This window comes from Athene cunicularia, unplaced genomic scaffold (genome assembly GCF_003259725.1).
Source record: "Athene cunicularia isolate RWA unplaced genomic scaffold, athCun1 SCF_2, whole genome shotgun sequence".
In the NCBI taxonomy this organism is placed as follows: domain Eukaryota; kingdom Metazoa; phylum Chordata; class Aves; order Strigiformes; family Strigidae; genus Athene; species Athene cunicularia.
In genome coordinates this window covers 1,118,725-1,143,168 of record NW_020799266.1, presented here as the reverse complement: position 1 = coordinate 1,143,168, position 24,444 = coordinate 1,118,725, and the positions used below count along the sequence as shown (strand labels likewise).

The window sequence follows — 24,444 nt, the reverse complement described above, 5'->3', positions numbered from 1 at the left end:
ATAAGAGACAGCCCACTAACCATCCACCTATGCAACCTGTTTTTTCATAAAGCATCAGTAATTCGAACTGGTTAGAAACAGGAGATGAAACAGGGGCTGATGTTGAAGGCACTAAGCAATTCACATGCACAGTTCTGTTCTCAGCCTCCTCCTGCACAGGCATCCCAGCTGCTTAAATGGTGAAATAAGATACAACAACATAAAGCCTTAGTTTTCCTTAACACACCAGTGTAGACTGGTGTGGTACATGAGACCACACATTTAGCTGGGACTGCAATCTTTTCACCCACAACAAATCACATCTTCATGGCTGATTACTGACAGCCCTTAGCATGGGAAGTCTAGTTGTCTGGGAGAGAGCCCTAAAAAGATGGGAGATGAAAACACTTAAAAGATAACATGACCAGAATCTAAGCCTGGAAAACAGAATAGCAGTGGAAACTTACATTCAAACACAGTATTTTTAAATATCAGTGGGTATTTTACTTCTAGGTTATCACTGCTACTGTGACTAAGTGGATTTCACATAACAAAGCTAACTCATGTTTTTTATTTTAAATCTACTTGCAAACGTGAAGCAGATTTGCAGCTCCATGTGCTCAAACTTACGTGAGGTACAGTTGAGGGCTGCTGCGTTTGAGGGTGGTGTTTTTCTGGGGGTTTGTGTGTTGGGCTTTTTTTGTTTGTTTGTTTTTGGGATTTGTTTTGTTTTGTTTTCCCCTATCTGTCAAAGGACATGGTTTCCTCTAAGATAGTAATAGCCTAACATATTGTGGGAAAGGTTTCTATTATACCTCCCATAGGCCCAGAAGTCCAACATACCAGTGATCTTGAAGATTAAAAATGTGCTAGGGAAGAGTATGTTGGTTTATGTAGCAGGCTGAAGATCACCTCTAATTTCACATCTCAGTAATCCCCATGAAAGGGTTTCAAGTGACAACAGTCTTCTGAAGAAGCAGCAAATTATAACAAAGGTTTCTGAGTGCCAAGTGCATTACCAGGGCACCACAATTCCATCTAAGCAATAGTGACAGTGGCAGTAGTGTAGATTTCAGCCACACACAACAGAAGGGAAGACATGAGGCTGCTTCCAGGGTCTGACAGTCAGAAATTAATTTGACTATGTGAGCATCTGAAAACTGTACTTCAGTTTGAGCTGTGAATCCTATATAAAACAGGTTCAAGAAGGCCCATCTCTTTACAGACCTTCCACAGTTTATATTTTAAGAGCTAAAATGCAGGAGAAAAGATAAGCAGTCTGGGGATTGTGTAAACAAAGTGAACACAGAATAAAAAAAAGTATTACTAGCCTTTTTAAGATGCAGGCTGAGAGTCCCTCAAAGCAGGCATTAACCTGTAACTAAATCTGCATCAGTAGCCCTTTTTCTTCTCCTCTGTTATAAATCTACGTGCTCCTACTGCCCACTGCAAGCCTTTAACATTGCTAGTGAACACAACTGTTTCCAAGCACGGGATGAGGCACACGTTTAACTGCACATTTTCAATCTGCCGGAGCAGGGTGTCCCTCATGCTAAAGCCTGTACTCTCTAGAAACACAGGAAAGTGTAAGACCCTGGCTTTTGGGATATGCACATATTTTTCTAAGGGAAAAGCCAAATGCCAGAATTAAAGAGGTCACTACTCTTCAGCCTGTATTTACACAGTAACTTCAGCTGTGTAAATCTAAGAGTGGACTGCAGCACCAGAAAACTGCATTCAAGTTACAGACAATAACTCAAAACAGGAGGGGACAACCTACATCCTGCAAAAACTGCAAAATAACTTCCAGAAATTTAGATTCAGTTTAGGAAAAAGCCAATATTATTTATAACGTTCGCTCTATATACTACAAAGCAACAAAACTCCTAAGATCCACTCAGTCTCTCCTTGTAACCAGGCATACCTGAGCTGAGTTTTTGTCTACATAGATGTGGATAACTCCTCCATGTTTGTTACATTCCTCAATCACATCATCTTTAATTTCTGTGTCCCAGCCAGCTTCTTCTTCACTGTAGGGGGTGGAAGAACAGGACAGAGATGGAACTGTTATCACTTGGACAAAATCCACCACAAAACCCATCAGAAAAACCTCTGCAACATTCTGATTCCTTTCCCAGATGTTAAAGTCTCCAACAAATGCTAAACAAAACCAGCCAATAATAAATCACTTACGTTTGAGGATTAAACATGTTGGAAAGCTGGAAGCACTGTGTTGCAAGTGGTTGTACAGAAGCAGCTGCAGCCAGAACTGTTGTAATGGAAAGAAACAGTAAAAAGGCTAAGAACACACTATGCATTGCTCCAAACTGAGTATCTTCTATCTATTCTTTAAAATCCTGACGTTCAGCAATAGTAGCAACAGCTCTAACTAAACAGAAAGTTGAAGGCAAAAAAGCAAAATTGTAACTAGACACTATGATAGAGAAATTTTAAATTGATTGATACCAAAAATAGCACAGATGCACTATAACTGAAACTGAAAAGTGAAAAGGTAACTCCGTACGTAGGTTTTGGCATTGTCAATTTAAACATTTAAATGCAGATATATGCATCCCCACATGCATCTAAAAATTCTGCCTAATTTGTATGCCAGCAGCACCTTTTAATTTTTTTCTCCTCATGGAAGCCAAGCAGCAGCTCAGGATGGAGTAGCACCACCCCATCTGACTTCACAGGAAGTGACAGACGTATCTTTGAGATTTCTCAAAATATATTTTAAGCACATTGAATTACCCTTCAAAAAAGTGTATCTGTACTTTTGTTCCTTGGAAACACATAACGTAGGAAGTATCTGACATCTAAAATTATACACATTGTAACTGTAGAATAGATCTAGACTCTTTCCCAGTAACTATGAAATTATTACTTGTCGTTTATTGTTGCTCATCACAGTACATCTTATTAAAAATAAGCACTGTCTTATAAGCTGCCCTTTCCCTAGGCTGTAAGCTGCTGTTAATTTAACTAACAGCCACCTTCTCTCTACATACACAGACATTAAGGGCTGCACAAGTAAGACAGTGACCAACCCAGGGACAGGAACCCCAAACTCCTGATTCTCAAATGGTCCCTCTAGTCCCTATGCCTAATGCAGAAAAAAAACTCCACGCCCAACCACACCCAAACCCACAAACAAAACCACAAACCCACACATTTTCTAGGATTAACATATGGCTGAGAAATGTTACCAACACTGAGGAAATGCTACTAAGAAAAGGCAAAGTGTTTAAAATACATTCTGTTATTTTCCGTCAATAACCAATAGATAGTATGATTCCTACAAACATAAAAGACACTAATACAATATAATTTCTCAGGCTGTTGGCAAACTCTACACCAGAAGCATTTCACTTACAGGTATCTGCAACAAAACCTACTGGTGACAATTTATATCAAATGCTAGTTTACCTTCATTCTGCTGAGATAGTCTCGTTTGTAAATCTAAAAAAAAAAAACAAACCCAAAACAGAAGTTAATCAGTATGCTTGCTAGCATTATTGTACCATTACCTGCCAGACAGGTTGTATTTTTGTGGTTAAGAGCTTGTTCAAGTACCTCAACCTATTCTCACTGTTCCTCTCTAGTTGTGAGTAGTTTCACTAATTTCACCTTTTCCGCTAGAACATTCCATACTTGATAAGAGATTCTACAAAGGTAAACATATTTCAAAAAGAAACAATACCTTAAAAGGAAAGACATGACCATGTCCTTTAATTCAATGTATTGTTTCTACCTTGCCTTTGCTGCACTTGAACTTTGTAAGACATTATTTTGTTCCATGAGAAAATAAAGCAATTCTTACAGGCATTAGATGTTTAGCATCTTTACTAATAGAAAGCATTTAAGGACACAGTTATCCAAATGCAACATTCTGAAAGCAGTTATCAAATTTAATTTCAAGTAGAGTAACATGGTATTTCACCTGCTCTCTTTTCATGTGTCACAATGACACAAGTTACTCTATTTTTCAAATTCAAACATTTTCAAGCGTTCAGTACATTTCATTTGCCAAGAAAACACTAATTACTTGTTTGACAATATATAGACATCCCCATGTGAAGTAATGGGAACAGACAAATGCAGACTTTCTAAGCACTTTTGAGTATATGACTCCAACTTGACATCTTTAAATCAGAGTGCAAGAAATGTGAACACAAGCCTCTTCACTTACGTTCAAATTTAATTCACACGAACACAAGGAGTTAGAAGACTAAAATCATCATATTAAATCACTTGTTTAGAAAGCAATGAAGCGATGGACCCCCAAGTAAGCTTCCAAGCTTACTTGGAAATACCTGAAAGTATATATAATATCAACATACTTTTTCCTTTTCTAATAAATCTTCCTCTACAATACTGGGGGACTGACACGAGGGAATTTTTTTGCTCAAAGTATTGGGCAGTGAGAGCCCTGAAGCCAAGTATCTCCCTCAAGTGCCTTCCAAAGTGACTTCCATAATAGAACACATACTGGGAACCATATTGAAGAGTAAGAGATGGAAGGAGTAAGCTCTGAGGCCTGAACTGTAATAAGAACTGACTGTGCTTAGCATGTTTTCCATCTAGATCTGGAACACAAGGAAATCCTCAACTCCATAGAGAAATACCATAATGGGAAAGGACTATCTTGGCCTGTATTCTCTGCAGAAAATACATGGATTTGGCCAAATCTGTAAGTATTACCTAGTTATTTACTGTGCAAAAGCTTTTGTAAACAAGTATGTTTTAAAAAATAGTAAAACCCCAGATCTCCTAAATCTCTCTAGATGAGGACAGAGACTTCTCCCTCTGCAATTCTGACACAACTGCACACACTCATCATGAGCAGCTGAACTCTCCAGGCGCCCATCAGCCTGGGGCTCTGAAGCCAAATGCTCCAGGCCACCTGCACCACATGTGGCAAATGGACACAGATCACCAGTTCAAATTCTGTCTAGGAACAAGAATCAAATCTATTCTAAACACAGGAAGATCAGCTAACAGTATCTTTTGGCAACACATTTCATAGGTTAATTATCTACCACCTCTGAACCGTAATCCCCTGCCCACCAAATCTTTCATCAACCAACTGAACCTTCTTGTTGGTCTTGACTGAAGAATCCTTCTCACTTTTAAATTCACTCTGAATTTAGAAATTCGTTGTCACTCTTCATTATCAACTCTTATTCTTCCCTACATGCAAATTTAAATATTATGTGGAAAATAAAATTAATACATCCGTCAAGTTATGATCAAAGTAACTTTTTCAGTATGTTCTGGATATATGATCTATGATACATGATCTATGAAAGCAGCAAGTTCAGCATAACTAACAAGTACATGCTTAGTACAGAGAAAGCAGAAATACAGAAATATCTACCAAAGCATTCTGTGAAACAGCTATCTTTAAATAAGCAAAAGCCTGCCAAGTATTCTCCAGTTTTCTAAGTAATTGCTTACAACAGAATAGCAGATCAAATCGACGTCCTGGCTAAGAACACCTATTTGTTCCTCTACTGCAACAGACTATCTCAATCTTTTTCATAAACAGATAGTTCCTTCCCAAAAGCAAAGGATATTTTGTCCCACAAAGCACTAGAAGTATGCTCTATAACCTCATGGTTATTTTTAGATGGAATTTACTGGAGAATAGAAAAGTACACAGCTACAACTGTTTAGCTTCAATCCTTCTCCTGCTGGCTTTTTCTCTGTGGGAATAACGTCCAAGTTCTCAGGTCCCCCATAAAACAAATTCTTTAGCTTCCCTATTTTAGCTTGATTCAACCCATCTTGAACACAGGTGACCAGAAGTGTTCATGTGTACACGTTACATCTCTCATGGTCAAGTATGATACCTCTAGGAACACAGATGCCCTTTCAAAAATGCATCACACTGACAGTTCATACTCATTCACTGATAAACTGGAGTTCTTAAATATTTTCCTCCTCCTTGGCCATCTTTTACTTCTGAGCTCCCAGGCTATACAACTAGAATTTGTTTCAATCATGAACAGGTGAACAATGTACAACACCCCAAGAAACCACTGACACCACCTCTACACGTATTTACTTACCTCACTCCTACTCTTGACCAGTTATTCATATAAATATTAAACAAGATCAGCCCAACACCTGAACTTTGGCTTCAACAACAGCCTCTAACTTTCCCAGCTTTCAACAACAACAACAACAAAATGCCTCTTTATTTGAGCCATCTTCTTTACACATCTTGTACTTCCTGTATTACTCCTCTAAACTTCCAAAGGACACAGCTCAGAAGTTCAGAGTTCTACTACTGCTTCTCTGTCTAGGAAGGTCAGTTTTAATCTAAGACTGTTAAGTCTTAATGTAGTTCCTCTGAAAGTATGTCACACTTTAATAATATTCTCCAGTTTACCCCTCTTTAGTATGACTTTTGAAGGGAGGGAAGTGAAGTCAGGTAACATGACTGGAAACCAGCCAGATTACATTCTTCAAGTGTAGGTAATCTAGAATTAGATACTCTCCCTCCTCCCTATACTCTCCCTCCTCCCTATCCATATCCATCTCACAGACTTAAAATATTTATTGATAATACCAGATATCAGACATTGTATTTCATGTATTAATGTGATGTGTTTTCTTACTACTCTGAACTAAGTCTCTTCAGCTCTTGCCTTTGCTTCTACGTTATAATTTTTTTTAAATCCATATTCCTAGCTTATCCTCCTCAAATTCCAAACTTTATGACCAGTGTTCCCACTACAAACTGAGACAATGAGATTATTTTGAAACATCCTGGAAGTAACTTTTCCTTCAACATCAGCCCTGCCTCTTTTTTTTCTTTTTTTTTTTCCCCCCACTTTTTCCCTCTTCACAAGTTGGTAAATATTCATCTATGCTTTTACAAGGTCTAACTCAATCTGACTGTTAGCAGGTAATTCTCATTTTATCCATTTCCCAAACTAAAAATACTGGTTTCTTATCAGTTCTTTTTCCTATTCTTCAGAGCCTATGAAGAATGCTTATTTGCTCTTTCTTTTGAAATAGTTAATCACCCAGGCTGGTGTGGAGCCCATTTCTAACAGGACTGTTTCTTCTTTCTGCAGAATACAGATCCAATACAGCATTAACAATTTGGAACTGAAGAAACTTTTTACATCCTGCCTGTGCAAACATCCAAGTTGCTTAGACCAGATGACTTTATTACCTTGTTTCTTCAACCACTGCTTTTGAAATCAGAAGCCTTATTTACAGACCTGCTTTGTCTATCCTTCCATTTAAACTTGAGCAACTAATGATCCCTCAAGTCAATGGTCATTTCTATTCTCATCCATAACATCTTCATTACTTACCAAATTGAGTTTAAAATAGCATCCCCTCTTCATGAGTCAGTGAGTGTTTGATGAAGAAATTTGTCGGATACCACATCCAGGAATATCTGGGCCCCACCATTATTACTAGCAATTCTTCTCCAATCTGTATCAGGGAAGTTAAAGTCTCCCATAATGACATAATTCCTGGTAGTAATTTTCTCTAACAAGAGTAAAGAGATCTTTAATCCATAACCAAATCTCACTTTGGGGATAGCTCATGACTCTATGGTTGGAAAAAGATAAAGCTGTTTACTAAGTTACTTCTGCATTATTCCTTTTGTACAATACAAGTGGAATAAACAATGCTGCTCCTACTACTTTTATTTCTACAGTTATTCAACATGCACATTCTTCAAAAACCTATATTCAGCCTTATCATTTATTCCTCCACAGCAATGTCTCACCAGTTCTACGCTATCCCAACAGTTCAGCTGTGTCAAGCATTTTCAGCCATGTTCCCCATTTGGGAAGTTTGGATTTCTTTGTTTTTTTCAAATATGGGGGTGGGGAAAGACTTGGTATTTTTTAAAAAAATATTTCTATCATTTCTCACTGACTACACCCACTTTCAAGCAAGACTGTCATACCACTTTATCACCTACATTAAAGGTGATCTAATTTCAGTGTTTTACCTGTCCTTCTCTTTCTGGACTAAGATATGCTTTTTCCTTGCCACTGTGTTGTCTTCTTTCTTTTCTTGAATAGGAAAAGACCTAATTCCTCAACCCATGCTGTAATTTCACTAGCCAGTTCCTTTTCCTTCCAAGGGTATAGCTATACAAAGACCCTATTATACTCTTTTAGCAACTGTCCAGTTTCATGTGTGTGCTCTTAAAACCTAGATTTCAGTAACATGATTCAGGTCTACCTTAAGTCTGAATCACTTCTGTCACAAAGTCTGCTGGAAGACAAATAAAACAATGCCACCTATTCTTTGTTGCTTTACAACACTTCTCACACATTCCAGCATCTAGTCATTTGTGACATTCGAGCCTTTTCTACTGCCACGACAATTCAGCCCCTTTGTTCTTGTATTAATAAAAAATAACAAAAAGAAATTCCACTCTACAAATTGCTCATCTCCTGCAGGAGGTTACTCATTGCTCTAGGTATGAAGCCCTCTTGGACAGTGTGTTGTTTAGGCCAGCTATGAACTAGCAGCAATCATATCCTCAGCCTCATTCCCTCTTGCAACAGACTGAAGTCTCGGTAACACTTCAACATACCCCCTTGCAGAACACACAAACTATAGACAATTCCAAGTAACATACACATTCCTTGACAGTGTCCTTTCTCACCAGGACAAACACTGTGTAAAACCTAACACTACTGTAGTCTTAGTTGCCATGTTCCCCATAAAGTCCTAATAATCTTCTTGGCCCTGGTACAGCTCTGTTTTTTCAGAAGGGTCAATCCCCTTCCAATTATAAGCCTGCCATTTTAAACAGTCAACATTTACACTGCATTAGAACATAAAAGTCCCCATTAGCACAGGGAATAATAAAGAGATGAAGACTCGGATGAATTAAATTACAACAGAGTTGCCAAAAATAACACAAAATTAATCACACTCAAAGCTGTTACATACTGTCACTGTGTATTTGCTCACGGATTTGCATGTTTTAAAAAACTCATCTTAAAAGACCACAAATCATAGTTAAGTACCTTGTCTCAAAATTATAAAGCATGAAGTATTTTTGAAGAATAAATAGGTCATCATTTCTTACCTGCCACAGCTCCAAATGCCAAAGACCCGCTCATCTGCAGAGCCTGCTGTGCAGCTGGGGGAATCTGCAAACCAGTACCTAGAGCAAAATATGAACATACCCTGTAGCAAGCACTTTTCACTTACTTAGGGATGCAGTCTTACTGTTGTCAAAAGCTTAAAAATACCATTCCATACTTTCAGCATGATATTCTGTGAGGTGTATTAACTCAAATTCTGTATTTTCACACTCTGCCTACTATCATCACACGTACCTTCTGCAAGTCTTGCCATCAACTGAAGGCGACCAGTTGTTCCCAAGTCAATTCCAGTCCGTTCCAACTCATCACTGTCCAAAAATGAACTAGCACTGGAAGCATCAGTGCGCTCAGTTACATGTCCAACTTTCATTGGCCTACCAGCCAGCTCAAATCCATTAAGTTGTTCCAAGGCCTTTTTGGCACACTCAGAATCTGAGAACTGTAGATTGGAAAAATAAAAATTCAGTAATTCTGCCTACAGGATTCAAAACCACTTCTATTGTATGTAATATCCACAGTTACATAAACATGAGAAACACTAGATTTAAGGTAAAGGTAGTTACAAGCTAACCTAAATGTGCTCTGTATTTTCAATTTAAACTGAAGACACACAAGATTGGATATTTACTTTCTCATATTTAGAAAATAATATATTTAAATTACTGTCAAAGCTAGAGCATCTAGATATTGCAATCAACAGAAGTCACAGCTGCAGTTCCCTTTCAACACTTTCCAATAACGACAGTCACTTCCTTTGTAACCTTGTGTTTTGCCAATTATTAGGCCTAGCATAAAGGACACAGCCAGCATAAAGATGAACCAATAACCAAATTGTACTTGATACAAAAGGGTCAGTACATGGGTGAGCGCTGGGGGTACAAACAAGTCAGTAAGATTATACATAATAGATATCAATCCCACTGACCCCAACAACACCACACGACCAACAATGGGTTGAATAAATGGTGAAATGCAGTCTCCCAGGAGACAACCGAGTCAACAAGCCAAATACATAAGACCAAGGAAGCCACACACTGACTCTCTGCACAGCCCACGTTTACAAAGGCCAGACCTGACTGGAGCATAGTCCCAGGGAGGCGGGAGGTCCTTCCCCAACAGGGAACTCTGCACAGGGCATCCACCTCACAGACAGACACTGCCCCTGCCTGCAAGTGGTCCCAGCTTTTATCCCCAAGTGGGACACCTGACCTTGGGTTACTTACTGCAGACACCTGGGGCTCCTTTACCCAATGGCTCTCCCTGCCAGGCCGGCCCACCCTGGAGGGAAGCCTAAAGGCAAACTCACCCCCGCTTTGTGAAGGACTGTGGGAATCACCCACATGTCAACCTTAATTTGGGGCTTGGGGTTGAAACCCCAGCATTTCACATTTAACTGCCATGCAGTTACTGGCTATTTAACAGATGTTCTGCTGTACATCAAATTAAATATACTAATATTCTGTCAGTGTTAAAACCATCAAATATTAGGCATATAGTTAGCCTGGTTTCACTTGTCACCAAGTGCCAGATGTCCCAGCTGAGACTTTCTTTCCCCCTGACAAATTGCCAGGTCAATCAAGAAACCCAAGTTCACAAAATCATGTGTCCAAGGGGCATGAGGAAAGATGTTTTCAACTGAAAGTTTTAACCTCTGAAACTTATTTCCCTTAAAAATCTCAAATTCAATCATTTTCACAGGACCCACAATACCCACAGAGAACTGGCACAAAGGAAAAGGCTGGTGTTGTATGTCCTGCAATATGACATTTCTAAGATGAGACTTAACAGACTGGTGAGTAACCTATACTACTTCATGGGTAGGTTATACTCAGAAATGTCTAAGTCGTCCGGCAACTCCAGTCATACCGTAATAAATCCATATCCTTTTGAGCGTCCAGTTTCACTATCCATCATCAGCTGAATGCTTTCAATCTAAAAATAAGAATAAAGCTGTTTATTATTAGACATTTTGGAACAAGACACAAGATAGCACAACAAAACCTGAATACAACCCTGCCAAATATACATATAGAAATTTTTTTTAAAATCAGTTTCTCAGTCCTTCAAGTCAAAATTAGTATACAAGCAGCTAGGTAAGTATTTTGATACTAAACCAGAAGCAGGTAAACATAAAGCATAAATTGTACATCACTTTTGAGTCCAGCTACAGGCAGAGGCTTGGTCCTGACACAAAATTCTAGCAAAGAGCATGCAGACATCATCAAATCCTAACTGAAACACTGCAGTCATAGAATCTCATATACTGAGAATCTCCATTTAACAGTAAGGTACGAAAAGCAGTTTGCATGACTTTGACAAGGGACTTTAAGAAAAAGGTGCATATTTTAAATAATTCTTGGCATATGGGAACTCCTAGAAGTTTACAGATACTGAATTTAAAACATAGCAAGTCATCCATAAGCCATAAAAAGTTTGGGAAGAGAGAGCAACACAGAAGTAAGAGGAGAAACTGAGTTTACGATGGGAGTATATGGAATCAGAAAGAAAAACCTTCACAGCTCTACAGTAAGCCTCCTAAACTACGTTAATCCTACTGCCAGACCTCAAGAAAAAACAAACCAAGAACAGCCATGCGCATTAATATTTAATAAACTGATGCAATTTTCCAGGCTTTTGCACAACAGAATTAAAGGCATACACATACTGAATCTGAAAAAAGCATCTAAAAAGCACTGTTACAGTATGTATGAGGCAGGATTAATAACCAAAGATAGTATGAAAAACCAGCAATGGACTTGGTAATTTTTACTTTTTTCTATTAACAGCATATTAAGTATACTACTTTCTCCCCCTATCTAATAATGATATACCCAAGTTACCTTAGTTAGGACAGTAGGGCTAATATTTATTGTAACTCCACCGTAAACATCAGTTTCAATCTGCTCACTTCTGCAACTCTCTCTACAAAACCCTATTACCATGTTGCAAACCAGAGCCCAATGATGAGGAGTGAAAAGGGGCCTGTGTCAGACCTGTACATGACATACCACTAGTTCAAGGTAGCAACATGAGCCAAAACTTAAAACAAATCCTTAGAAACAGATGAAACTACTACAGTCACAGTGAACATAACTCTGACCCAATTCTGTGCTTTGTGCTTTTAACCTGTGATATAGGACTCACAATCACAGGGAGATTGGGGAGAGATGTTTACAAGCTGCAAAAGCAGGATAGAACATACGGACTTTGGGGGTTTGTTTGTGTTTTGTTTTGTAATTTTAGGTATTCACTGAATTCTCACCTTTCCTTCATAAGACCTGCCATTTAAAAATCACTGGATCACATCACAAGTCAAGGTTCTGATTTGTTCTGAAATACTATGGAACTGAAGCCTCGTGGGTGTACAGTCACAGAAGAGTGAGAAAAAGAAACCAATGTTTTGCAGGTGTGAAGTTGAATTATTTCCAGAACCTGCAAGCACTCCACAACCAATCTTTTTCAAATAAACTACTGCAACACAAGCCAAATTAAACTTTACCCTGCCAAATGGCTCAAAAATTCCTCGAAGCATATCTTCAGTTATGTTGAAGTGTAGTGATCCCACATAGAGCCTCATAGGACCAGCACTGCCCTTCTGCAAGTTATTTGCCATTGCTGCTGCTCTGTTTTTCTCTGCCTAAGGGAAAAAGAAAAACTCACCTTCCGTAAGAATTTAATAAAACCCCTAACATAAGCACTATAAATCTATCAGATTCAATAAAAAATACAAGCTGTTTTATAATCTGCACACTATCCATCAGACTTAACTTAAAATCTACAAAATCCAAGACCACAATCAAGTATACAAAGCTTCCAAAAGCCCTCAAACTGAACAACTTCATGCAGAATTGTGGCTTGTATCCAGTAAATGAACACTTTACTTTTTACCTATGCTGGAAAGCATACATAATATATACTACAATTCTGTAACACTATTACAGTTTCATTATTACTACTTTCTTAACATCTGTGTTTTCAAAATGCATTTAAATCACTTTGATTTGCCTGTCAACTATGGTAAACAAAGGTCCCTTTATAATTAGCTTAAATTATCAGTCTTGTTAAGGTTTTCCAAATGTTCAGTGGTAACCAACTTTTCAAACAGTTTTCCAGCAAGATAAAAGAGGCACTACTCAACAGGAACAAAAATGACATTTACAACTCCTTACCTGTGATGCTTGTACTATGATTGGTACACCCAAGACTCTCTGTCCAGTTAGTCCTATTGCCAGAGGCACTGAACTAACATCAACAAATTCTACATAAGCAATTCCCTTTGAGCGCCTGGAATTTCTATCTGAAATCATTCGAACGTCACGAACCTGAAAGACAAGTACAGAAATACTGTTAGAGATAACAGAAAAAACTAATGCAGTCCATTTCTCAGAAAGGTATTAAGAGCCAGACAATTATTTGCCAAGCCAGCGGCTTTGTAATTATTCTACAAAACTTGAGTAGCACAAACCTATCTTAATAAACATGTCCCAGAGGGAAGCTAGCATTAAGAGCTGACATTCAAAGACAAACGTAGTATGCTACAGGAACAGGGGCAACAGAATACTTGCAGCACTGTAATGCTTTAAGCCAGGACCTTACAGCTGATGGAACAAAAAAGTTTTCAAAATTAAAAGTTAAATGAATTTTTAAATTACACTATAACTGCAGACCTATCTGCAAAAGACAAAGTTTGAGAAATGCAGTTGTTTGAATCAGAATTGTATTGCTATGTTTTGCATCAGATCACATGCTTATCAATTAATTCCTAGTAAATTGTTTTCATGCTCAGACCCTTTAAGAATTGGCTGATCATTCATCCCCCATTCCACCTGTACAGGAAGTTCCAGAAAGCCACTTGCTTACAATTCTACAGAGTATCAATCCTGTACTAGGACAGCTTGAGCAAGTATTCAGTAATATTTTAACATCACAATTAATTACCTTCCCTACTGTAGAGAAAAATTCTTCCAGGTCTCTCGGTCGAATTCTTGCAGCCAGCTGCATGCAAAATACTGTTCGAGCATCCCTCTCTTCAGGGGTAAGATTATCAATAGGTTCTCTGAAAAGAGGAAAGTTCACTTAGAAAAATAATCCAAAATAAGGTAACTCACCTCTGAACCATGCATGGAATTTAAAAGTATCAGTACTTCATAGTCTGATGGGGAAAGAAAACCATTCACAGTATTAAAAATGGCAGGGTTCAGAACCAAATACCTAGTATTAATATGATAATAATACAATTTACTATTTTAACATGACTAAACATCCTGTTTCAACTATAAATATATAAAATTGTATTTTAAGTACAGAAGCCTCAATCAAACAAGGATGTCATTTGCTACTGTCCAGAACAGGTAACAGTAGCACTATTGAGCCTGCAGTCAAAAAGATGAAAGGCCAGGAAAACAAAGGAAAATGGGATTAATTAGCAAAGGCTAGCTGTCTGGACTCTCAGACAAGTAATACAGATTTTTTTGGTAAGATTTTAGTTCGCAAAGCAACATCTACCCAGTCACTTTGGAGTCATGACAGCCACTGCATAAACAATACTAACATCTATACAAACAGAATTCCAAGTCTTCATTTTAGATTCAGCTAAGTCATAAGAAAGTATGAATAGTGAATAATTACTCTCATCCTTGACACCAGAAGCACTGAATTAATTTTATTTCAATACCAACCGTTAGCTGAAATTAGATGCACCACTTCTAAGGTGTTAAAGCTTCAAGTCTAAAAAAAAATAATATCTGACTTGTACTTAAGTACAGGACAGAATTAGCTTGCCTGAGCCTGGACTGAATTTTCAGTCATGTAATATGTATTTACATTTTTATAAGTATTTTTTAAATATTACTGAGAATACACACATAAAAAAAAACCCTACACTGTCTCAGTGAGAGTTTGCTAATAATTAAAAAAAACAAATCAAGACTGGTTAAATTTAACTGCATTAATTTGGAGACTAAGCTCATTAGCAGCTATCTAAATCCAATTCCCTTAAATGAGAAGCGTAAGAATGGATAAGCACCTCCTGGATTTCAGTGGTACTTGGCTTCTCTACAAATAACATCCATATACACTGAACAGGAAAAAGAAGCACTTGTGCAGTACTTTTTCATTCTGTATTTAATATTATTAAGATTCAGCAGAAAAGCTAGCCAACTTAAATCACAATTAACAGGAGAAAGATTTGAGAACACAGAAACACAAAAAGCAAAGCAAGACATGCTTTGCAAACTGACATTATTTAAAACTGTACACTGCTGGGGGTGGGTGGGGGAGACACAGTTTATGACATGGAGAAAGCAACATGTTTTCAATGCTCTCCTGTTGTGGGCTTTCTGCATGAATTCCAACATTACTCGTGAATATAAACTGGAGCGCAAGTAGTCATGCATTGTTTCACCATTACTCTTCCAACTCCAACTGCACAAAAAACCCACCCAAATGTGTGTGAAAATTCCTACCTAACAGGGCTCTTGTCTTTTCTGAAGGGACTTTTGCTTCTGGAGCGTCGCCTGCTATAAAGAGAGATTAAAGAGATTGTAAGAAAACCTTCAAATACACCAGTCTGATTTTAATCAAAACCTATTAATGATACAATAAAAAGTAGAAAAAAAACTCAGAAACCTTAATTTGATGCTGTGAGGCAGACCAATCTTCCCTCTGATGGCACTGTTGAATTTTGGACCAGAACTACAGCAAAAATCAAAGACAGACATTACTCACCAGAGTACCTGAATTCAAGACTTCCTGTCTGTGCTCACATTACACTGCAAGTGCTCACCCACCCTTGTACCTGAACTTATAAACACTTTCCATTAGCAGCACCCATAACATGCATAGTTACATGCAGCACCCCAAACCATAAGGCATAGAATAGGCTCCCTGCTCAGCTTCATCTGCATCACAAAACCCCAGAATATGCAGGACTCCAAGGAAGGACTGAATCATGAGCCAGCCAGATATGACACATTTGTATGTGCAAAATATTGTGAGATACAGTTACTGTTGTAATCTTCTTTATGTGTTTTTTTTGTCCACCTGCATATTCTACCTACTGATGACTGCAAAGCAGTACCCTAATGGCCTGGAACTCAGCCTCAGAGTTTTGGGCAAACTGGTGCTGGCAAGACTATCTGCTAAAGCTTAACATTTTAAAACTGAAAGTTTAGTGAAATTTAAGGTGCAACTGGAAACCACAGTAGCTTCCTGCAGACATATGCAAGGGACATATTCACTAATGTCTCAGCTCTAGCCACTAAAGTGCTATGAATATGTAAATATAGCTTCCTTTACTTAGGAGTTTTTAATGGACATCAAAACACTGAACCATATAAGCCAGCAGTTAGCCTTATATAAACATGTCACCACAGAAGGAATCCAGTCTCTTGGCTGAATCTAATTTTAGTTCTCCAGGCTTCACAGAGGCTGTTACAACAAACGGCAATTTGCCCATAGCTTCCATGTTAAACAAAGTTCTCTTGCTAGTTATTGTGCACAGGTAAAAGATTGTGACATGAACAGTAAGATTCATCCTATCATGTTCTCCCTGAATTTTATCTCCTTGTAGATACAAGGCAAAGAACAACACCTGTTAACATTCTTCCTGTATATCCACTGAATGGCAGAGGCACTGCTGCACAGACTGAATGCTAGGGGGTTTGTCGTTCCATCGGCACAGAATTAATTCTTTCTGCTGTGGCTATAAATTGATGTGAAAACACCCTGAAAGACACGGCAGTCTGACGACATTAAGGAGTCTTTCACTAAATCCATTTAGCCAACCAACTGGTCTGATAAAAGTCTTCTTCCTACTCAGTGGAGCAGTAATGCTTAGAGTTAAACTCAGCATCCACAACAAGGAGGAGAATGCCTATTTTTAAAGATGTCATGACACAGGTGGAAGTAGTGGGCCAAGATCCAAAACCGTGCTGGCCAGGTTAAAGCAAGGGAAATATGGCCCTGTATGACACTGGAAAAAAATAAAGAAAAAAAGACCATTTAGAAACTACTTATTAAGAGAAAATAAGACATTAAAAATAGGCACATGTTGAGATGAGATCACTATTGATCAAAACCAGACTTTTTTTGCTTAAGATAAATTACTCCACTTCCTACTCAAGTTCAGAGAAATGCCTGCTGGGAGCATGGTTCAGGTTCCCCAGTGCCTATGACACATACTGCCAAAAGCTGCCCCTGGAATGTTGGTACTAATTCCAGAGGCTGGCTGCTTATCAGAGCTGGGATTGTCTTGCATCTTTACACACGTCCTGATTGAAAACACAGTGCTCTCCATTTCAATTCAAATGCAGCAAGACAAACCAATTAGTTACTCCAGAATACTAACATGCAGACCAACTAAATGATGATCAATAATCAAGACCATGAGTTTTTAAGGAAACGGTGAAAGAAATGTTTTAAGTGTTTGTCCTAACCTAATGAAAAAACCTGAGAAGATACACAATAAGAGTTTTCAAATACACACAACTCCCAAGAAAAAAAATCATCCCCCCACAACTCCAAAAATCTCTTCCATTTTCACTCGATAAATAAGTGGTATCTTATTTATATGGCTACATGGGAGAACCAGGGAAAAAAAAAAAAAAAAACAGCAAACTAAAGCTGTAACAGACCACTGGAATGGACTGAGCAAAAAGCTGCCTGCGGCAAGATGATGATGCAAGTTACCATCTGAGGATCCTTTTTCAACAGTACTCTGCAGGATGTATTTCTCTGGGTTTTCTTAAGGAGGTTTGTTAGATCTCAGGGGAATTTTCTTCTTTCCTCCTATTGCCTAAGAACTCTTTGCAATTGCTGCCCAGTTCCTGCTATCATGTATGGAAGTATCAAGTCACAAGCAATTTATGTCCAGGGGTTACCTTCTCCATCAGCCAAATGCACTGTGTACAGCCAAAGCACAGATAGGTACATGTTCTCCAAAACCTACGTGATGCCACATGGCCCAAGAACAACAGCCAGGTCAGAAGACAGTAAAATATCAGCTTGCACCTGCTCAGTCATATACAAGACTCCAACAAAATTCTCAGACAAGGCAAGCTTGGGCTAACAGTCCAGGAGAATCAAGATGCACTTTCAGTCCTCATGTAATAACCCTGTTTGCCCAACAGCTTTGCCCAAATTCTTCATTTTATAATAGCAACAGAACAGTCTAAGTGCCTTCTACTGTATGTTAGCAATAGTTGGTATTTGTCAGACAGATGTCTAAGCAAGAAGTTCTTTCTCCTGATCTAATAATGTATCTGCAGAAGGGGCAAGAATGAGAAGAATAACACTTTAAAATCCTGTGAACACTGAGCAATGCAAGCTAGTCATCCAATCTTAGAAAATTAAAATGTTTAATCACTATCTCATGCTTAAAGTTGACAAATTCAAAGTCCTCGGGTTCTGTCACACTCTTCCTTCAGAATTACCTATACTAGACTTTCTCTTCTCACTATTACAGAGATGCTTCCACATCACCCCTGGCAGCAAAAACATCTTGGTTTACAAAGTGGCTTGAAAAGGGGCCTTAATAGAGCAAGTAAGAAAGATCATAAGGAGAAAGAAGAGTAAAAAATAAAACTCAAAAAAAAATAAAGCTACAAAGCATTTTGAACTCAATGTTGCAGCCAGCTACAACACTGCCTGAAGTACCACCAACTCAGAACTGTCTGAACAGCCCCACAAGGTGAGAATCCAGATTCAAATGCTCCAGCCAGTGAGAGCATTCTGGCAGTTACTTGTGAAACTCTGAGCTGATGGAACTGCTACAGAGATGGTTTCTTCATATGGAAGCACCTTTTTTGTAGATTCAAAGATATCTGATTCAAAGGAGTCTGATGGTGTGGAAGGCTTCATCTCCAGAACTTGTGTCTTCCTGAAAGTCAGCATCTGTTATACAGCTTTTAGAGGTGAACATCTACCTCAAAGAGTCCTAAACAAGAAATTAAGAATTCTTCACTCTCCTATCTTCTGAGGTCCTTCTCTTTCACAACTTCTAGGCCAAAAGTACAAATCCAGAATCACATTAGCATGTATATCACTTCAACAGTGTCATCCATGACCTACAAGTGAACAACAGCCAACTGCTGGCTACCCAACAGTCACCTGCACCTAGTTGCCTTACAATGCACCTAGTTGCCCTACACCAGTGCTGCACTAAACTATTTTAAATGCTAAAATTCTACTTGGTTAAATGAAAGCATTAATTCAAGAACTGAAGCAAAGAACACAACATTGCCAAACCAATAAGCACAAGCTTGTATTCTGAGGGGATACTAGATAATCACACTTTTTTGTTCACTGTCTTCTCAATATCAGACAAATTGCCCAGAAAAGCTATGGAACAGTATCATAACAACTGAAAATACCTCTTGCAATCATTTACCTTCCTGGTGCAACCTATCAATGCATTAGAACAGACATGGGTTACTGTAGTAACATCCATACTTTCAACCTCTACTTGAGGAAATTCTTTTGGAAGACCAGAACACAAACTCCCAAATTTCTCCAAGTGAAGAACCTTCGCACCACGTGCCAACGGAAGAAACAAATGATAAAACCTCCCAATGCGGCAGATCCCAACCAAGAGGTTAAGATGGAGGACATGCTCTGGAGATGACATGATACTGGAGGTGAAAAGACTGGCAGGCTCCACATACAGAAGGCTGAAGATCTTGATGAAGGTCCTCAGTTCATGACTCAATCTGGAGCCACAACAGTGGCACTGGCACAACCCACCTTGCTACTGCAATCTTACAGGTGCCCAGAGCAGCTTTACAGAGGCTCTGAAAGGCTTGATACTCGAGACGAAGTAATAATCAGAGCTCTTACGCTCTATGATCCCCAAGTACACAGGACTGTTGAAAGCACAGGATGCCACTGCATCTCAGAAGATCCAGGAGCTGCAGTATGTTTTCAATACGAAAATGCCAACATCTAGGTGACTTTGATGTTGAGATCCTGAGACCTCAGGCATTTTTCATCTGTATTCCATGAGCACCAAAAGGAATGTGTTCCCTGGATTGGGACCCAGCCACCTAGAAAAACATTCATATGCAGAAAACTGTACAAGCCTGCAATTTATCAGAGGTAAACACCGTGTTCTCAAACATCTTGAGAGAGATTTCTCCATCACGGATGACATTACATGCCATGATTAAAAAAAAAAAAAATCCTTTCCAAATGCCTGCCCCTGACATGATCTTGCATTCTGAGATTTGACAACAGTTGAGATGAGACCCAGACAAAAGAAGACACAAACAGCAGCCTCAGGTAATCAATGAAAGCCAAGCATATAGCCCAGTTCTCACTGTTTTTCTGTTTCTTTGAAGGCAAAAAGAGGTGATGGAGAGCAAATGGGAGGGCAGAAATACAAAACAGCAGAAACACAGAATAAATACTGATGAAAAAATGGTTATTGAGAAATGATTTACAACTGTTGGGAACTAGCTATAGCAGAAGTTCTATCAAGCCAAAGGTCTGAGAAGAACTGAAGAATTAGCCTCTAAACAAGTTTGAGAAAAAGCAAATATGCAACGCATGGGCATTACTAAAACAAGACACTTCCAGTTTGGATGCCTAAACACAGGAAGTGTTTCTGCATAACCATTTAAGAGCAGTAACCCCGTAAAAACTTTTTACTACTTTTTGAGTTACACATTTTATGAGTCCGTAACAAAGTCACAGACTACTATTCATTTTTTGACAGATAATTGCCAGGTTGATATGCTGGATAGTTAGGACATGTAGTAAACTTGCTCGTTATTTTAATTTTGTAATAAACTTTGCCTTCCAGTCAGTGGTACACATTCACTTGCTTTTACATCTTTCTGCATTTGGGTAAGAATGAAAACTAGCAGGAGAAACCAAGTATGTTATGTCCTCCTCTTTTTTCACTCCATATTTATTGACACTGTTCAACCTTAATCTCTCAGCTTCTTTTTTGAGATTAGTAACTGATTTAGAAAGCAGAGAGTGAAACTTTAAGCTTCCGCATCATACAAAGCAGCAGCACACATGCAACCCTACATAAATAACCTACTAGGGACTCCTATAGCGGCCTCTGAATCTGCGATCTCTACTTCTAGAACGGCTGCGTCTGCGCTCTTTGCTTCTGCTCCGTTTCCTTTCCCGGCTCCTGCTCTTCTTCCTTTCCCGATCTCGGCTCCGTTTGCGTTCCTTACTTCTGCTCCTCTTCCTGTCATGGCTTCGACTTCGGCTCTTGCTCTTTTTTCTCCTGAGAGACACAAATACAGCTTTGGTTACACATGTAGTTCAGGGTTATTATTTATCTCACATTCCACAGTTCCGCTAACCTGGTGTCACAGACATTGATAAAAAATTTCTAACCGTTGCTATTTATACAAGTTTCTTTTGTTAAATGGGCAGTTACGCATCTCAGCAATCTTTTAAAATTTATCATGCTCCAAAGCACTTTAAATTCTGTAATCACATTTCCAAGAACAGTAGGACTGAAAAAATATTTCCTGCATTAAATCTAATACATACTAAATGCAGTACTTCATGTGCCTTTCAAACATACATTAAATACACCATCAAGATGCTAAAATGAAATTATATTATACAGAAAAATAAACCAAAACACAACAAAAACAGAAAGGAAGAGACAAGTCTGAGGGCAAGTTGTTTTCTCTTGATACTCCCTGCCAACAGTCTTAACACACTACACTGGCTAAGATTTTACCTCCTATTTGCTACTCTCACTCATAACTCCCTTGTTTTTCTAAGTCTGCTGCTCTTACAGGTTTGGGGCAAACTGCAGATCTTCATAATTTTAACTATTTACTAAGAAAATGAAAACTTTAATAATCGGTAAGTCAATTATACCTCATATTTGAAAAACAGTGAACCACTGTTCCATTCTTGGCAGATTACTGTGTTATTTACAATTTTTTTTTCCTATCTCAGTCTCAGACTATAAAAACTTGAGTCTCCTTAGTTTCTGAAATATATAGGTAAGTATACATAAAACACACATTGAACAGGTGCTCAAGCAATTATTTAAGACAGTAATTTACCTCAAACTACGTTTTGGGAATAACCAACAGCTGCTAAACTTCAGAAATTCAAAACATCCTTCATTTCCGAATTTTTCCTCTCCCCCTTTTGGGCACTTTGATTATATACACCATCTTTTTTCAAAGTGTTCACTCCCACACTTAGATCTCTGTATGTTGCCACCTCCCCTTTCTAAAAAAGTTCAGCCCTGTTAGCTTATACATGGCCATCGAAAGTAAGACTTCTAGTTAGTTTCAATTACTAAATTAAAAATCTCTCAGCTATTATATCTGAGCCTAACCATCACTAGCAGCTTTTGTTGTTCTATCTCCACCTCTGATGACCCATTTAAACTGTATTTATCGCTCAAGAGAAACATTTTGTGATTTGGTTTTAAAAACTGGAATATTTCCTTTAATTGGCTGCTTATCTAAAATACCCCAGCAGTTTCTCTAATTTTTTTGTATGGATGGAGAAGCTGCTGTATCAAAACCAGATATTCAGAAGCTTCACCATCCCTGATGAGGTGACACCACCCAGAAATCCAGACTGGTCCACATGAACGTCACTTAACCACACTTCCTATCGTAATGCAGTTTGTCACAGGCATGCAGTGTCTCTCCGAGGATCCATCACTTACCAGTATCTCCCTAAATTAAAACCCTCATAATAGCTCTGAAAAATACTACCTGTAGCTCTGTATACTGGACAGTACCACTAACTAATAACTGCAGCTAATATTGTCAGTAAAGAGAGCAACCATTCACTATCCAACTGTGAGCTGAACCCTTTTTGCATGCAGACTCCTAACAGTTAAGATCCATGTTCTGCCTTTCAATCACATTATTAAACTGGACATACAGTATAAGCATGTAGTAAAATTGCAGATTCTTAACTTTCTAAAACAGAAATTTAGCATGATTGGACAATTTTGAAAGCTGCACACTGAATCTAATGTTATTTTTCAGTTGTTGATATTTGTTGTGGATTACAGATGTCATGACAGTTTTCAATCTTCTTTCAGTATTGTCCAATTGAAGTAGATCAAGACTATCCTCTAGATTCTGACACCTCAAGCAATTTAATTGATAAGCAAAGCAAGAAGCCTTGTAAAGCTGATATACACCTTAACCTTCAGCAACAGAGTACACTATCACAAGTCACATACAAAATGGTGATTTGTTCTTTAAAGATTATGGGGAACAACAGCTGTATCAAATCAAAACTCTGGAACAAAAAAGGCTTCATACTATCACAGAACTGCAGTACAAGAATAACTAAGCTTCTAGCAATTGCGGAGTTGAAAACTGAAATGGAAACCACAAGAGCAACATTTCTCAACAGACACAAGGGGTATAATTAGTAAAGCAGAAAGAGGTGAAACTGCACGACTAATAGCAGCAAAACAACTCGACTTTCTTCTATTTTACAGTAAGATTTTCTTCTAGACTTGAATTTACTCGTTTTCTGAGTATAAACACAAACTCAGTGCATACAGGTCCAACTTGAAAATGGGACCATGGAGAGAAAGATAAGAAATGTCATTACTTTAGTCTTGAAGTTACAACAACTAAAGAAAATTAACTGAAGTATTCTATTACTCTCATCATTATACCATGAACCAAGGTCAGAACCAATTCTAAAATTTTAAAACCACTGCTGCTTTTCTTTCAGATCCCAGTTTGTATTTTGAGACTAGCCATCCAAATAAAAGCAGTGTTTTACATGCCGTGTATATACTTTAAAGCAATAGAAATTCAGAACTTAAAAATATTGGGAGAAGCTGCTTTTGATGGGGTTTTAGCAGTCTTGAGTATTTAGCATGATAATGATGTTCACATTATTGTCTAGAACACAGATATAAGGTATAATCAATTTTAGATTATTCAATTCCAATTTAAGTCTGATGTTGGAATTTGACTTTTCATGTGCCAAATATTTATATACCTAGGAAGAAATGTTCCTTGGATCCATACAGCATTTCATCTGTACTACTTCAGAAGATGACAAGAGCGTACATGCTCACTTGGTCAGTTAGGTGTGTATTACACAAACACACTGGTTACTGTTCACTTGTCTATCAAATCAATATTATTCTTCCTACAGCAACTAACAAGCATCATTTGGTGATAAGGAAGGTAAAGGATTTAACAGACTTAAAAGCCTTCCATTTCAGAGACTTCTATGCAAGGCATTTTTCTTCAAACTTCTGATTTGATTCCAGACTGTTTGGGTCATCAGCAGGTGTTCATACCCTGGTTCCTTAAAGAGGTTACAGTATCATTTTATGAATTTTATATTAGTAACAAAAAATTTAGAAGTTTTCAAATTGGGGGGGGGGGGG

At 38.2% G+C, this 24,444-nt stretch overlaps 1 protein-coding gene across 1 annotated transcript in view; it reads right to left on the bottom strand.

Moving 5' to 3' along the window:
* RBM39 (RNA binding motif protein 39) overlaps positions 1-24,444 on the bottom strand; it is a 27,213-nt gene that overhangs the window by 2,208 nt on the left and 561 nt on the right. The window contains exons 2-14 of the mRNA XM_026867213.1: positions 21,124-21,318; positions 15,708-15,773; positions 15,545-15,595; positions 14,019-14,136; positions 13,250-13,402; positions 12,580-12,717; positions 10,947-11,012; positions 9,315-9,519; positions 9,062-9,139; positions 7,345-7,494; positions 3,409-3,441; positions 2,173-2,248; positions 1,904-2,009 (exon numbers count right to left, since the gene is read on the bottom strand). Of these exons, the coding sequence (XP_026723014.1) occupies positions 1,904-2,009; positions 2,173-2,248; positions 3,409-3,441; positions 7,345-7,494; positions 9,062-9,139; positions 9,315-9,519; positions 10,947-11,012; positions 12,580-12,717; positions 13,250-13,402; positions 14,019-14,136; positions 15,545-15,595; positions 15,708-15,773; positions 21,124-21,318 (1,435 nt within the window). The remainder of the gene's footprint in view (positions 1-1,903; positions 2,010-2,172; positions 2,249-3,408; positions 3,442-7,344; positions 7,495-9,061; positions 9,140-9,314; positions 9,520-10,946; positions 11,013-12,579; positions 12,718-13,249; positions 13,403-14,018; positions 14,137-15,544; positions 15,596-15,707; positions 15,774-21,123; positions 21,319-24,444) is intronic.